General features: G+C 42.0%; 1 protein-coding gene across 1 annotated transcript in view; it reads right to left on the bottom strand.

Moving 5' to 3' along the window:
* bicdl1 (BICD family like cargo adaptor 1) overlaps positions 1–17712 on the bottom strand; it is a 75666-nt gene that overhangs the window by 13256 nt on the left and 44698 nt on the right. The window contains exons 5-6 of the mRNA XM_080208470.1: positions 9469–9648; positions 2641–2859 (exon numbers count right to left, since the gene is read on the bottom strand). Of these exons, the coding sequence (XP_080064596.1) occupies positions 2641–2859; positions 9469–9648 (399 nt within the window). The remainder of the gene's footprint in view (positions 1–2640; positions 2860–9468; positions 9649–17712) is intronic.

The raw sequence follows: 17712 nt of genomic DNA, 5'->3' as shown, positions 1-17712 counted from the left end.
TGCAGAAGGAGGCCATTCAGCCCATTGAGTCTGCTCTGACCACAATCCCACCCCATAACCCTAGCTAGTCCCCCTGATACTAAGGGGCAATTTAGCATGGCTAATCAACCTAACCTGCATATCTTTGGACTGTGGGAGGAAACTGGGGCACCTGAAAGAAACCCATGCAGACACGGGGAGAACATGCAAACTCCACACAGACTGTGACCCAAGTCGGGAGTCAAAATCGGGTCCGTGGCACTGTGAGGCAGCAGTGCTAACCACTGTGCCGCCCTTCCCTAAAGGATATTTGTGAAGCAGATGGCGTATTCTATGACAACCAATGATAGTTTCATAGTCACCCTGACTGAGAGTAGCTTTATATTCCAGATTTATTAACTGATTTTAAATTCCCCCAGCTTCCTTGGTGGGATTTGAACCCATGCCCCCAAATCATAAGCCTGAGCCTCAGGACTGCAAGTTCAGTGACATTACCACAACATCACTGTCTCCCTCCACCAATCTATTGGTATAACCCAGGTGGAATCAGCTGCATTAAGTTGCATTTTCGGATGGTCCCCAGGGCAGAGCAAACGCTCAGGGGAATTTTCGCTTCTGAGTAATTGTGTGCAAACTTTATCTGGGGACATCCACAGGGAATTATCTTCCAGATACTTCCTGAATACAATGCCGGGGGACACAGAGGTTACAGCTTTATACAACAAATTTTCAAATGGCCACTGCCTGAAGTAGATGGGCCACAGATTCCTGTCACTGGCTAGCATGTAGATCTCCTGCCATGCTCCCGGCCTTTTCAATTCCAGGTTCAGGTCGGGTAGATGGCCCAAACAAATGGCATATTATGACTACTCAGCAGAAGCTGCTGGGCATTTTCCAGTCAGCGTGCTGATTGCAGAGGGATGGAAGGAGAGTGGATGACCACCACCAACCGTCCGGCCCCCACCTCTTCCAGGCAGGGAGGGATCCAACCTCCCTCCCCCACCCAAGAACATTTCACACTCTGTAGCTGTCCAGTAACAGTACATCTCTAGTTGTCCAGTGGAAGGGCTGCCCCTCCACACTGATGGCCTGAGAGCTGGAGCACCTATAATGATAAACATTTTTAAAACCTTTTCACCCCGCACCACCACCCCTCAGCTCCGCACCCACCTAAGCATCTGCAGTTCCCACCTCTGATGATAGGTTTGCTGACCTATCATTGCAAGGAGCTTCCTGTTGGCATTGCAGTCCCAGAAGCCTGCCTGCAACCTAAACTAGATGGTGAACATGCGCCCTAACCACAGTCGTTCTAAAAAAGGAATTGAAAGCACTTAGATGCTTTGAAGTTTACTTATAGAGCAGAACTAAGACTTTCATAAACATTGTGGTTAGGAACAATGGTGAGTACTTAAGATGCAGCCAACCATGAAGGGGAAGATAAATAAACAACCCTTGAGCATGTAGCGTAAAAAGCATTAAACTGTATATCAAAGGCTAATCAGAATACCGTGAAATTGAATGACAACAAAGCTGACAGTGCCATGTACCAGCCATCATGCACCTATCTATTCCAATCTCATTTTCCAGCAGTGGGCCCCATAGCTTTGAGTATTACAGCATTTCCTGTCCTCAAAGTCAATCACCTTTCATCAGGACTTGTCATCTACAAAGCTTTGTTCAAGTGGCCAGTGACTTGATGAAAGGTCATTAACCCGAAATATTAATTCTGTTCCCCTCTCGAAAGATGCTGCCTACTTGCTGAGTGGTTCTGTCATTTTTTTATATTTTAATTGAAATAATTAGACCAATATCATTCAAATGTATTCTTAAATTGATGCTCATGAAGCTTTTTTTCTAAAATATTTAAGCATTACAGTAATATCTGTATAAAGACTCTCTGACAAAGGTTCATCCAGACTCGAAACGTTGGTTCTATTCTCTCTCCACAGACACTGTCAGACTTGGTGACATTTTTCAGCATTTTCTGTTTTTGTTTCACATTCCAGCATCTGCAGCAACTTGCTTTTATGGAATCCTACAGTGCAGAAGGGGGCCATTCGGCCCATCGAGTCTGCACCAACCACAATCCCACCCAGGCCCTATCCCCATAACCCCATGTATTTACCCTAGCTAGTCCCCCTGACGCTCAGGGGCAATTTAGCATGGCCAATCAACCTAATCCGCACATCTTTGGAGTGTGGGAGGAAACCGGAGTACCCAGAGGAAACCCACGCAGACACATGGAGAATGTGCAAACTCCACAGAAACAGTGACCCAAGCTGGGAATCGAACCCAGGTCCCTGGCACTGTGAGGCAGCAGTACTAACCACTGTGCCAGCCTGATTATATTACAATATCTGTTTTTGATGGGAGCCTGTGCACCTAGAGGGAGCTGTATATGTTGACCATTGAGTAAAGGGCATTTAATGCAATAGCATGCAAGCAAAATACTGCAGATTCTGAAAATCTGAAATAAAAACAGAAAATGCTGGAAAAACTCAGCATGTCTGGAAGCATCTGGGAGAGAGAAACAGAGTTGGTGTTTTGAGTCCATATGACTATTCTTCCAAGAAAATTCAACCTTTATGTCCTTAGCACGTGCTCACTTTGAATTTGCCTGCTGTGCACACAGTGCATATGAGTTCATTCAAACTAACGTACCGTAGACTCGTTTCCATCGAGAATGTTCTGGATCAGGCGCTTGAGCTCGTGCAGTGCCGTGTGTAGGCTCCCTGTGGGGATATCTTTGGCAGAGGAAGTGTCAGAAGATTCATCCATAGAGGAGTCAGTGGAAAGTGCAGAGTCCGTGATGTCATTTCCTCTCAGGTGTGAGCACAGTGAGCGTACCTGGCAGTAAGCCTCCCAGAGTTCTATTCTCAGCTGTGATGAAGGAAAAACAATGCTGTGAGTTTTGTAGAGAGACATGCGGCAAGCTGAAGATACAACTATACAAACAGTACATCACTAAATCAGATCAAATCGGCACCTAAACACAGAACCTGGAAAAAGAGAGCTTGATGTGGATATGCAAACACTTGAAGCAACAACTGGAGCCAGTCCCATGGTCAACCCACAGCTAAGAGCCTTGCATAGCATCACCTGGAATCACTTAGAGTCAGGAGGTTTACAGCATGGAAACAGGCCCTTCAGCCCAACTTGTCCATGCCGCCCTTTTTTTTAAAGCTCTAAGCTTGTCCCAATTGCCCACATTTGGTCCAGCTACACATACCTATCTTACCCATGTAACCGTCTAAATGCTTTTTAAAAGACAAAACTGTACCCGCCTCTACTACTATTCAGGCAGCTTGTTCCAGACACTCACCACCCTCTGTGTAAAAAAACAGCCCCACTGGACACTTTTGTATCTCTCCTCTCTCACCTTAAATCTATGTCCTCTAGTTTTACACTCCCCTACTTTTGGGAAAAAATACTGACTATCTAACTGATCTATGTCCCTCATTATTTTGTAGGCCTCTGTAAGATCACCCCTCAGCTTCCTACGCTCAGAGAAAAAAGTCCCAGTCTATCCAGCCTCTCCTTATAACTCTAACCATCAAGTCCTGGTAGCATCCTAGTAAATTATTTCTGCATTCTTTACCTCAGCTGTTTGAAATTCCTTCCTGCAGTCTCTCCAAATTTTCTAAACAATTATCTTTAGCTCCTCAGTGTCAGTAGTTTTCTATCCAATTGGTACCTGCATTGCTTCCATGCTTGAGCCAAACTCTGGGGATTGAATCACTAGCAGTTTGATTTTAAGGTTAAACATGACTAAACCTGATAATTACTGCTGAAAGATGAATTCCAAAGTCAAGGTAACGTCCAATAAAATCCAACATCACCATCATTGAAGTACGGCCTTTCTAGTCTGATGTTCATAGCTGCTTATTCTGATATAAAAACCATTGCATCTTCTCTAGAGTGTTAAGCCTATTAGAATCCTGTTAGGGACTGTTAATGTTTGAAGAATTCCAAATGCACTGTTAACGTAACACTGCAGCTTATAAAGACAGTTCTGCTCTCAATTCTCTCCAAGAGTTCCCTTTTCTTATAAAATCTTTACAGTTCATTCACCTTTCCTGGCACCAATTCAAAAAGGTAAAACATCCCTCTCTGGAATTCATCAAGAAGATGCCTGAAGATTTCCTTTAGGATACCAGTAAAATATTGAGCAATCTGTTTTTAGATGAACACAACCTATTTTCAGCAAAACAGATCTCACTGAAAATGTCATACCCTGGAGACAGATCACAGGCATTTGTTTGCTTTCCTTAGTTTTTCCTCTACATCCACAGACTCTTTAGGTGGTTTCAGAAAGATTTCTCTCTGAAAAGTATCACACCGTAGAAATACGTTTCTTACACTGATTGGTCTAAACTTCCATAATAGGTAGCCAAAAGGACTTTTCCAGCTGTGGGAGAATCTACCTAATATCTGTGTCTTCCAGTCACACTTCACAACCCCTAGCTACTGGGTTTGCTGTAGCCTTATAAATCCTGTCCCAGTACAAACCTACCTGTGTGACAAAGCTGGTGGATCCTTGTTAGGTACTTCAGAATAAATTCAAAATACTCTCTGTCTTAACTCTCTTACTAGGTTATTCCCAGGTTTATTATCAGCTACCCTAACTTCATAGTCATGAGAACTCCTGGTTGTGAGACTGTTCTGTGGTCTTTACTTCATTGTTCAATCTATTGGAGTTCTGGCCTCTCATTCCACTTTTACATCTGTCTGGATTAGTGCCAGAAAACTGTTCTCTTGCAAGATTGGAGATTCTTTCTCCTGTTCGTTTCCACAGCCTCAAGTGGGGGGAGGGGGGGGGCGTAGTTTAGAACGGAGTTGAGGAGGAACTTCTTCACTCAAAGGGTGGTGAATCTCTGGAATTCTCTGCCCATTGAAGTGGTGGAGGCTGCCTTGCTAAATATATTTAAGACGCTGGTAGATAGGTTTCTGATAGACAGGGGGATTAAGGGTTATGGGGAGAGGACGGGAAAGTGGAACTGAGCCACGACAGATCAGCCATGATCTTATTGAATGGCGGGGCAGGCTCAAAGGGCTAGATGGCCTACTCCTGCTCCTATTTCTTATGTTCTTATGTTCACACAAGAGTCACTTCTGGACTGTTTCAGTAATTGCATTCTCTCATTCTCCACTCTTTCACCAAGTACAGGAACCTTGTCTCTTAACCATCATCCTGAACATTCAGCCAATATTTACACTTACTAGTAGCTTTTGCTGCATGTCCCACATTTGATGCAACTCTCCATTAAGCCACGGTGTTTCATGTGTCACCGAAGTACCCATTTGGGACAAATGGCCTGTGGATGTGTTAGTACTGTCACATGAGTCACAATCACTCACATCATCAAAATCTAGCTGTTATCTACCATATTCTGTTCCTAAGAAGACGTCATGAAACACATCAACATTTGAGGTGCCTTGTTTACTTCTATCAGCTGCGCAGATTTTGGGATCTTGTAATTAATTCCAATTATTTATGATGAATAAACCTCAACAGTTTGATCACCATGTTTGGTAAGTACTGTGATCATTGAATACCTCACTAGGAACATTCCATAATACACCAAATCTCCTGAAATAAATTCTCTTTCAGATGGGCTAACGTGTGGCTGAGTGCACTTCAACGTATCTCTGAGATCTCAATCTTGACAAAAACCCATCTCTCTATATGTGCAGCATTCAAATTGGTCGAAACACATGAACAAATTGTAGCAGGAGGATTATCACACAGAACAAAAGACAGGTAGGGATTTCTCCTATAGAATAATTGATGGGGAGTACATCCTCCAATGATATGGCATGAATTCTTTGCATGGGCAGCTAGTTGAATTCTTTGCACAGGCAGCATGCCAAGATGGTTGTTAACTTGTAGTTTTTTGGTTGATCAGTTAAAATGTCATACCATATTTAATTGTGAATTCAAAAATTCATCATAGAATCCCTACAGTGCAGAAGGAGGCCATTCGGCCCATCGAGCCTGCACCGACCACAATCCCACCCAGGCCCTATCCCCGTAATCCCACATATTTACCCTGATAATCCCCCTGGCACTAAAGGACAATTAAGCGTGACCAATCCATCGAACTGCACATCTTTGGACTGTGGGACGAAACTGGGGCACCCAGAGAAAACCCACACAAATACAGGAGAATGTGCAAACTCCATACACACAGTGATCCAAGGCTGGAATTGAACGCAGGTCCTTGGCACTGTGAAGCAGCAGTGCTAACCACTGTGATTAAAGTACAACAGACTAAACCTGGTCACCAGGTCTACAGAACATAGAATGAAAATATTTCAGTCTTTGAATCATACCATTGGACCCATTTAACTACCTTGTTAAAGTCGCATGTTAACAGAAGACTTACAATAGGATCTAGTACCTCCCTGTAATGCTTTTTACAGATTTTACATTTCTCACTAATCTCTTCTATTTGTCTCATGTATACTTCAAATACATCTGCATCTATCCGGATTTTTCACTTTTAACAAGCAGGGTGAGTAAATTGTTTTTGTAACTTTAGGACAGTTTGTTTTCTTTACTTGAATTCTTCACATCTGATTAACAAATACTTCAAATCCTAATGAGAAACATCAGCCTTGTCAAGGGAATACATAATATTCTTCCAAAAAGAATTGCCTTTTCCTTCTGTCATGTTTCAATTTTATCTTTTTCTGTAGAAGTTTTACTGAACAGCATAGTTGCGTCACTACTACACCAGTATTTGTAAAATAGTTTTCCCCAGCTATGTTACATGGAATTACAACTCTCTTTGGTGACTTTGAGTGAAGGTTTTGTGATACAGTGGGTAGTGTCCTTGCCTCAGAGTCAGAAGGTCTGGGTTCGAGTCCCAATGTGATGATACTGTGCTGTTAAGAAACGTATTTTAATCACGTTTCTCTGCAGGATGTTTTGAGCAGTCCCTGGGATTTTGTTGGAGCTGCTTTTCTCTGCAGTTGTGTTCTCTATTATTATTGTAGTATAATTGGTTTCAGTATATAGGATTCCAATCTCACCTTTTGCATTTTATTTCCCTTGGATTTCCAAATACACACGAGGTTCACCTTCCAAACACAATTTCAGGTCTTTGGCTGTGCCAAGCAGAACACCACTGCTCAAAAGTGTACAGCATGGAGTCACCAACTTCAGCTGTCTTCTCAGATCTTCAGGGCTTCTCTCGTGCTCACTATGCTCCCTGCAGCTCTTCCTTTAGATTGGAGCCTGCCTCTCTGTTCCTTTCTTGCAATTTAACTTACCAGGACCTATTTCTGTTGGAACTGCTATCTGTCCCCCTTTCATATTCTTTTCTCTGGGACACCTACTAGATAATGGCGTTCTGTATTACATTATTTGACCGGTCTTTTTGTGCTGTTCTTTCTCCTATGCAGGCACACAGGGTCGCCCTCAGCCTGAAGAATGTGCTGCACATATGGGGCCAGTTTCCACCAGTGTGGCACGTTTGGGAGATCTGAAGTTCACCAGTCCCGGCCTCCAAACTTCGGATTAGGGTAAATTTAGTTAAATGACGTTTCCCCTCTGCCTTCTCCATTACAAAGAAACCAACCCCAGCCTATCTAATATTTCCTCATCGTTAACCTTTCTATTCCTGGCCATATCCTCATTAATCTCCTCTTTGCTTTCTCTAATGTGTTCACATGATGGAAACCATAATCAATATTCTAACAGTGCTTTTAGCATAACTTATCTGCTCTTATATTCCATGCCTTGGTTAACAAAGAAAATTATCTTGTATGTCTTCTTAGAAATCTTATACACCTGACCTGCTATCTTCAGGGATTTGTGAACATGCACTTCCAGGTCTTTCTACTCATCAAAACATATCTGTACCTTACAATTTATTGAATAATCCCTTGCATTGCCAACTCTTCCCAAAGGCATTACCTCATACTTCCCCTGGCCTTAATCCTTCTGTTGTGCTGAGTATCTGGATTATGTCAAAATCTGACAATCATCAAGTCTTCTATTCTTTGTGTCACTGCAGAATGTTTCAATCATTCCTTAAAGGCTGAAGAGAATGACTGCTTATTTCCCAGGACATTTTTTTTTTAAGGCAGCTGATATCTGATCCAACAGGCAGTTTCCTTATCCAAAAACCGACACTAGTTAGAACCAGAAGCCTGGCTACATTGGATATCTGATCATCCAGTAATTTAGCAAATGTGATGCGAGAAAAAGCTTTTACACACAACTGATTGTTGTGCACTATCTGGAGTTGTGGCACAGATAGGTTCAATCGAGGCATTCAAGTAGACATTAGAACCACAGAAAATAGAAGTAGGCCATTCAGCCCTTTGAGCCTCCTCTGCCATTCAGTATGATCATAACAGATCCTCTATCTCAACACCATACTCCAGCACCCTTCCCTTAACCCCTTGACACCTCCTTCCCAAATATATTCAGTGACTTGGCCTCCACAGCATTTTTTTGGCAGAGAATTCCAGATTCACCACCCTCTGAGAGAAGAAATTTCCCCTCATCTCAGTCCTAAATGACCTACCTTGTATCCTGTTCTAGATCTCCGACAGAGGAAACAATATCCCTGCATCCAGTCTGTCCATTTCAGAATTTTATTCATTTTAATCAGATCACCTTTCATTCTTTTTAAACCCAGTGACTACAGTCCAAGTCAACCTAATTTCCCTTATGTGACAATCCTACCATACTAGGAATCTGTCTGATTATCTGAATAGAAGCAATGTGCAGGAATATGGGGAAGCGTTAGGGGAACGACAGCAAATCATGATGCTTGTTTGGAGAGCCAGTGCAGACACAGTGGGCCAAATAGCCTCCTTCTGTGCCATACCAATCCTGCGATTCTGAGTTTAAATGCTGGCACCCATCCTGGGATCATTAAAGTCCATGATCTAGTTTTCCAAGGAATATCCCAACTGTTTTCCAAAACCTATCAAATTCCAACCATGTCTCATAAACATTTAGCACATCATTTTTTTTGTAAGATTCATCCAAGAACTCGAATGAATGATCCAAACTTTGATCAGTATCTAAATTATCTCAAGAAAGTTTACTTCTGATTTTACTTCTGGTAGGATGCAATAACGCCAAGGCCATGCCTTGATTTCTCATTGATTACCCACATCATTCTTCCAATGGTCATACAATTCAAATTCTGACAATTACACTTTCCATTTTCCACAACGGTCTGTGGATTTTAGTTTTCTGTCTGAACTTTTTTTTTGTTAGTTTTAATCTTCACCTTTAGACAACCATTTTTTGGTTATAATCCAGAAGGCCAGTTGGTGAAGGACAGAACCGGAGGCAATCAATACACAATTTTCTAAGCACTTATTTACAGAGATAAACATTGCAAACCAACAACATCTGTTCCATCCTATTCCTACGTATTGGAGCATGAGTGAATCTTCAGTTATTACTCAGAACCATACAATTCTTATATATAATTAACATTGCAGAGTTATGTAATTCAGTACCTGTTCTCTCTCCTGTTCCAGCTCCTCTGCTTCCATGCTCTGCTCAATTTCTGACAATAGTGACGTACTTGTTGGGCTTACGCTGTGTAGACTCATCTCCTCATTCATTTCATCCACTTTCACTTGAAGCTGCCGGTGAGACATCCGGACCTCATGGAGTTCTAGCTGGTTCTGCTGTAGCTTTGAAACCAGAATACAAGGCGTAGTATTAGAATTATTCCTGCGCAAAATGGTACATGAGCCAATCTTGTCAAGCCAAGCCACCCACTATGTGTGGCTCCTTCAGCTTGTGTTGCAACACTAGAGCAGGCCAAGGACAGAAAGGTCAGAGTGGGAGCAAGTGGAGAATTAAAATGACAAGCGACATTCAACAGCTTTCTGGTCTCAGATTTGAATTCAACCACTTTAGAACATAATCTCTACCTCCATCTTTTCTGCTTTTTTGGTTTTTTTATATTGGTTTCTTTCTTTGTCACTACATATTACAATCAGAAGGCTGTTATAAAGCTATTCACATCTCACCTTGACCTTTGTTTCTTTACTATATCCATTACCACTCTCTTTAGCTTTTGCTAAAATCTTTTGTAATTTAATCTCTCCTGCTGTCCATGCTATCACATGCCTTCCTTTTTATTCTTCCTACCTGGCTTCTGCCACCCCTCACACCTTTTACAAGCGTAAAATCTCTCAAGTTTCTATCTTTCTTCAGTGCTGAAAAGTCATCAAGCTGAAACAGCAACTCTGTTTCTCTATCCACAAACACTACCCGATCTGTGGAATATTTCAGACTTCCAGCATCTGCAGTATTTTGCTTTGTCTTATTCTGGTATTTGATTCCTCTTACAAGCGAGACCAATATACCATTTGTCTTCCTAATTGCTTGCTACAATTGCATGCTGTGTGTGTTCCTTGTACCAGTACATCTAAGTCTCTCTGATCAGCATGAAAATGCTTTTTTTAAAAAAATCTGCCTTTATATTCTTAATAGCAAAGTGAATAACCTCACGCGTGCTTACCCACATTATATTTAATCTGCCAGCTTGTTGCCAACTCACTTAACCTATCTCTATCTAGCTATTTGGCAGTACAGAATATTGCTGAAAAAAGTACTTTTATTATCAAAGCTTTTCATCTTGCACTCATCAGGTCACCCTGTGGGACAATGGCTACTCATCGCCTAAGGCCATCACTTTCAGCCCTGAAACATGCCCAATCTGCCTCAGATTACCCTCATGTGGAGATGCCAGTGTTGGACTGGGGTGAGCACAGTAAGAAGTCTCACAACACCAGGTTGAAGTCCAACAGGTTTATTTGGTATCACAAGCTTTTGGAGCACTGCTCCTTCATCAGGTGACTCACCTTGGAAGGGATAGGTATCTCCAAAATGTGAGCAAGTAAAGCTTGCTGTTACATGCTACTACTGTGCAGTAGCAACATGATTGGTATTCAACACCAACAAGATGCTGTTGTCAAGCCACAAAGATATTCTACATATCACACAAATGATAATGTGGTGTATGAATTTCAGTGCCAGTGTGATGCCAGGCATTTGCATCCCAAAGATTGGCAGATCAAAGCAAACAGCTTGTCTCAGCCGCTGTTGCAACAGGCAAGGTACAGACCTTACTCAACCAGCCCATGCTTGCAAAACTCAAAAGAGTGTCCAATATTAAATGTGATTCTGCAACTGGACAACATTTGCTAAATAATCCTCAGTGTGCTGAGAATTATGCTGATAAACAATTTAAGTTTGTCAATCAGGCTCACAGTGTGACACATGTGTGCTGGAACAGGGGTCTGTTCTTTGCAGACAGAAAGAACATGTACATAACACACATTGCACCTGTTTCAGTTAAACAAAATAAGAGGTTCATTCCTGAGGGAAATGCCTCTACCATAGTCAAGCTGTTTGTTCAGCAGTTAACTGCCAGTCACTGTCAACTGGTGCATTGTCGCTGCAACCCTTCCAGCAATAAGAGTCCATTTGCCAAGCAATCAGCACTCTCTTCTCACACAGCATAAATTTGTTGATTTCCTTTGCATTGCTTCTTGCAAACAATTTTTTTTCAGCAATACTGTCCATCTCTTTGCAGGCTTTAGTCTCCTCCTCAAAGCTTGCATTTGCATCTAGTTTTGTGCCTAGCCCCTACAAGTTTATCAGCCAGTCTCAAAATGGGACCCCTTCCAAGTTATTTTCCCCAAAATTCAAGCTGTGTGGTCACTTTAAAGCAAAATGGGGCAAGGAGGAGGCTATTTGTTTTATTCCCATGGAGTTAATCTATGTCCAATCCCATAAATTTATTTTAAATCAGGATGCTTTTATGTTATATGCATATTAATTGTTAACTCCTGGATCTCAACCTACATTTGTATTCAGACCAAACATCCAGCTGCACTCAGTCCTTACACGAATAAGGGACAGGAGTAGGCCTTTTGGCTCCACCATTCAATCGGTTGATTCCACTGTGGCCTCAAGGACACATTCCAGCTGACCCCACCCATCTTCTTTGCCTCCCTTGTGAGTGAACTGCATATGTACCTGTACTTACTGACAGACACGCACACACACAAAGAACTTCAAGAATACAGGAACGCCTAATCACTCAACTTTCTCTGAAGACTTTGGCCTTTTCAGGACCTGATTAAGAATTTTGTGACCCTTCCTCATTTCGCTCTACTTGCTGATGAATCAGGAATTGGTCCAATTTCATTTTAGATCCTTAAACATATTATTTACTGAACTGGCTGGTAATCTACTCTGAAAGCTGAGTCTGTAAGAAGATTCTTTTCAAGCTCAAAGTTACTTGAGGTCATTATGGTTTTCTCTGGTTCTGTATCAATGTTACTGAATTGTTCTTTTTGCTTTGGAAACATGAACTATATCTTGGCTTGAACGTTATTTTCAAAGAAAGTAGATCCACTTTCCTCAGCCTCGCATCAGCTTAATGACCCAGAACTGTACTATTTATCAATTTTCACAGAATCCTTTCACCATATCTATTTCTGATTGCATGTATGAATCCACCAATGTTTCACAGTGTGTCAGTCACACATATTGGGCTAATGTTGCACTGAAACATCAATATCTTCTTTGTCTTTCGAAGTACTATTCCATCTCAAACATTGGTCTTCAGAATTTGGTCACTTTTAATGCTACTTTAACCTTTGGCTTACCTAAAATAACTAGTTGTGCTGTAACATTTACCATCTGACCCATTAATTAGTAAATTACCTGTGCTGTTGCTCAGACAAAAATAATGAATGATTATAAAATATTGTACAGAATGCTAATATTAAACATGAAAAACAATTTCCCTATTTTTGTGCGTTTTATTTGCTCTCCAAAATAAATCATTTTTAATCTCTGATCATTTGGATTATTTTTGAGTTCAACTTTTATGATGATTGGGTTCTTTCAAAATCTATTTACTTACAACAAATTAGACTTACCATTGCGTTTAAAGTTCTATGGCCATGTTTTTACACTATGTACTCAGCCCTTAACAAGATAAACTGTGATTAAATTGGATTGCTCAGCGATAATAAAAAAAACAACAGGGATGCAAAATCAATTTAAGAAAATTGAAACAAGAAAAAACAAAGGAATGAAGTGGATCAACTGCATTAGGGTCACCAACTGATTAAATGTTTTCCTGGAAGCTTCATCACATGATTTGATCTACACACCCCAGCTTTTAGTTAGCCGACACATTCTCTTTTTTGACACGCTGCCTTCCAATATCAAACAACTTACTTACAAATATACAGAGATGCACACGCACAGAGATTTGGCCCGAGTAGAGTGGGCAGAAAGGCTAAAAGATAGGACAGTGGATGAGCAGTGGCAGTTGTTTAAGGAGATACTCAATTCCTCACAACTAAAATATATCCCAGTGAGGAAGGAAGATGGTAAGGGGAGTTAAAAATATTCAAGACTAAACAAGGAGGTCAAGGACAATATAAAGACAAAATCTAAGGTATACCATATTGCAAAGGCCAGTGGCAGCCTGGACAACTGGGAAACTTTCAAATGTAAACAAAGGGATACTAAAAAAAAAACTAAGGTAAATTACAAAAGAAAACTAGCGCAAAATATCAAGAAGAATAGCAAAAGCAGGGAAGAGAATTGCAGACGTGAATGTCAGTTCCTTGGAAGATGAAACTGGAGAGTTAATAGTGGGGAACACTGAAATGGCAGAGATACTAAATCAGTACAAAATCAAAATGCTATCCATCAGAGTCAGCGTGGTTTTATAAAAGTCAAATCATCTTTGACTGATTTGCTAGAGTTCCTCGAAGATATAACAAGCAATGTGGATAATGGGGATCCTGTAGATGTAGTTCAGACTTCCAGAAGGCATTTGATAAGGTGCCACATGTAAGGTTAATTCACAAGGTTAGATCACATGGGATTAGGGGTAATTTATTAGCTTGGATAGGTGACTGACTGATGGACAGAAGACAGAGTCGGGATAAATGCTTTTCTTTTCTGGATGGCAAGATGTAGCCAGTGGGGTGCCACACGGTTCGGTCCTTGGGGCCCCAGATATTTACAATCTATATTAATGACTTGGATACAGGGATAGAAGGCTCCATAGCCAAATTTGCAAATACGCGGGACACTAAGTTGCAATGAGAAAATAAGAACCTTACAAGTGGATATAGATAGATTAGGAGACTGGGCCTTGAGTTAGGAGAAATGTGGCGGATGAAGTTTAACAGTGTGTGAGGTCATGCATTTTGGTTGGAAAAATGGGAAGGCAACTTATTATCTAAATGGGGAGAGACTTTGGGATGCTCTAGTGCAGAGGGACCTGGGTGTCCTTGTACATGAGTCATAGAAAACTAGCCTGCAGGTACAGCAGATAATAAAGAAAGCGAATGGAATGTTGGCATTTATAGCTAAAGCAATAGAATATAAAGGTAAGGAAGTATTGTTGCAACTGTACAAGGCATTGGTGAGGCCGCACCTGGAGTATTGCACACAGTTTTGGTCCCTTATTTGAGAGAAATGTAGAGGCATTGGAGGTAGTTCAGAGGAGGTTCACTAGATTGATTCCAGAGATGAGGGGTTTGTTGTATGAAGAGAGATTGAACAGTTTAGGCCTGGAATGTAGAAAAATGAGGGGAGATCAAATTGAGGTATACAAGATGATAAAAGGTATGGATGAAGTAGATGTGCAGCAGAATACTTCCTCTTGTGGGACATTCCAGGATGAGAGATCATAGTATCAGGATAAGGGGTAGCAAATTTAAAACAGTTGAGGAGAAACTACTTTTCGCAAAGCGTGAATCTGTGGAATTCGCTACCCCGAGCTGTGGTGGATGCTGGGAGTAAATTTAAGATTTTTAATTGGTAATGGGTTGAAGGGTTCTGGGGAGAAGGTAGGAAAATGGGGCTGAGGAGCATGTCAGCCATGATCAAATGGCAGAGCAGACTTAATGGGCCAAATGCCCTAATTCTGCTTCTATATATTATGAACCGACAGACGAACTGACACGCACGCAGACAGAGGGACCCAGGCACGCAGACAGAGGGACCCAGGCACGCAGACAGAGGGACCCAGGCACGCAGACAGAGGGACCCTCGTGGCAGGTGAAGTCACATGGGATCAGAGGTGAGCTGGCAAGGATACAAAACTGGCTCGGTCAAAGAAAGTAGAGGGTAGCAGTGGAAGGGTGCGTTCCTGAATGGAGGGCTGTGACAAGTGACGTTCCTCAGGATCCAGTACTTGTAATATAAATAAATGATTTGAAGAAAAACGTAATGGGTTTGATGAGTAAGTTTGTGGATGACACAAAGGTTGATGGATTTGTGGATAGTGATGAGGACTATCAGAGGATACAGCGGAATGTAGATCAGTTGTAGACTCGGACTGACAGGTGGCAGATGGAGTTTAATCCGGATAAATGTGTGAGGTAATGCATTTTGGAAGGTCAAAAACAGATAGGAAATATACAGTAAATGGCAGGACACTTAAGAGTATCGATAGGCAAAGGGATCTGGGTGTACAGGCACACCGGTCACTGAAAATGGCAATGCAGGTGGAGAATATAGTCAAGAAGGCATACGGCATTCTTGCTTTCAATGGCCGGGGCATTGAGTTTAAAAATTGGCAAGTCATGTTGCAGCTTTGTAGAATCTTAGTTAGGCCACACTTGGAATATAGTGTTCAATTCTGGTTGCCACACTATCAGAAGGATGTGGAGGCTTTAGAGCAGGTACAGAAAAGATTTACCAGGATGTTGCCTGGTATGGAGGGCATTAGCTATGAGGAGAGGTTGGAGAAACTTAGTTTGTTCTCACTGGAACGCCGGAGGTTGAGGGACGACCTAAAAGAAGTCTACAAGATTATGACAGATATGGATAGACTGGATAGTCAGCTTTTTCCCAGGGTGGACGAGTCAATTACTAGGGGCACAGCTTTAAGGTGTGAGGGGCAAGGTTTAAAGGAGATGTACGAGGCAGATTTTTGTTTTTACACAGAGGGTGGTGGGTGCCTGGAACTCATTGCCAAGGGAGATAGTGGAAGTGGATAAGGTAGTGACTTTGAAGGGGCGTCTTGACAAACACATGAATAGAATGGGAATAGACAGACATGGTCCCTGGAAGGGTAAGTGGTTTTAGTTAAGTCGGACAGCATGGTCGATGCAGGCTTGGAGGGCCGAAGGGCCTGTCCTGTGCTGTAATTTTCTTTGTTCTTTTTACATCATGTAATTGAGAAAGAAGAATCAGCAAAGTGCAGGCAGCAGTTAAAAGAAAGGGAACACCTCTGACATCTCGGAGCGTGATGCTGTGGCCACGAATGGTTGGTAGATAGGGAGCACAGGTGAAAGTGGGTTTCTTTTTAAATTGTGGGATATTGCATGTTTATTCTCGAGACAATTGTATCTAAGGATTTTCTTTGCTAGAAAATTATCGAAGGAAAAGTGTGTAATATATTGGTGAGTAAAATATGTAGAAAATAGTCGATTGGAAAAGTGAAAGCGAGAGTAAGCACTTAATTAATGTAGGAAGATAAAAACAGCCAGACACCCTGACACAGACAAGGACTTGGCCTTGTTAAGGTACTATGCACGTCTGCAATATTCAATAGGTTTCCAGTATGGCTGAAGTCTGTAATGCTGTTTGATCTATGTCAACTGTGAACCAGATTGTTGAGATAAATTTCCATTTACATTATAGCTGTCCACTCCATCCTGGGCATTTTATCCACTCTCCCCAGCCCATGCTTCCTTCACTTCCCCCGCCCACTGCTCGGGTTTTCCCTCTTCTTTTCCATTCCTGCCCTGACTGCTCCTGCTCCCACTGGCTAATTTTGTCCCCTCTTCACTTAACCATGGCTGACAGCCTCAGAACGAAGAGCTCACACTCACTGAAGCTGCAGCTGCAAGTAACAGTTTGGGCTTCTCCGGGGTCGATTCTAAAAATAAATAGGCCCTGAGGTTATTCATTATTAAAAGTCATTTATGACTCATCCGTGATTCACTGGCAAACGCTCCACAGATCTCTCTATTTTTATCCCTTTTCTCTGAACATCCTGCTTTCTCACGTTAAATCTGGCATCACTTTCCTACTCCCTGCTGTTTCTGTATCGTGTTATCATCCTAAATTGGGAAATTCCATTAGTATTGTTTCCAATTTCCACTCCTCATTCACCTTCTCTCATCTCCAATTTTTCTCTTCCTTGACTTGTCTATCGCTGTTTCTGGGGATAGGTTTTAGACCACTCTGCATTTCAAGTGCACTAACTCTCTCCCACTGTAGGGACACTATCCCAGTCTCCCACTTTTTCCACTTCATCAGCTCTGACAATGCTACCTCCTATACCAGTGCTTCCAATGTCTTTCCCTTCTTCTCAACCAACCATTCACCTCCACCATGGTCAATAGAGCTCTTGACTGTGTCTTCATCAATTCCCACACTTCTGCTCTCTCCCTTTCGCTTCCCTCCCAGAGCCAAGGTTCCCCTGGCCTTATCTTCCACTCAATAAGCCCCCAGTTTAACAGATCATCCTTCACTGTTCCTATCAATTCCAATATGATGGTGCCACCAACATCGCCACCCCCACCCCAACCCCTCAACTAACATTGTAAAGGGACCATTCCCACTGTGAGCACCCTGATCCACTCCTCAATCACCCCCAACATCCCGTCCTGCTTCACAGGGAACCGACTTGTGCAAGCGCATGGGATGCAACACCTGAAGTTTTACTTCCTGCCTTCCCCTTTCCTGACCACAGC

Source organism: Carcharhinus amblyrhynchos, chromosome 20 (assembly GCF_965287045.1).
Source record: "Carcharhinus amblyrhynchos chromosome 20, sCarAmb.v2.hapA, whole genome shotgun sequence".
NCBI classification, from domain to species: Eukaryota; Metazoa; Chordata; class Chondrichthyes; order Carcharhiniformes; family Carcharhinidae; genus Carcharhinus; species Carcharhinus amblyrhynchos.
Note: the sequence above shows the minus strand (reverse complement) of the source record. Positions and strands in the feature narration are given on the sequence as shown.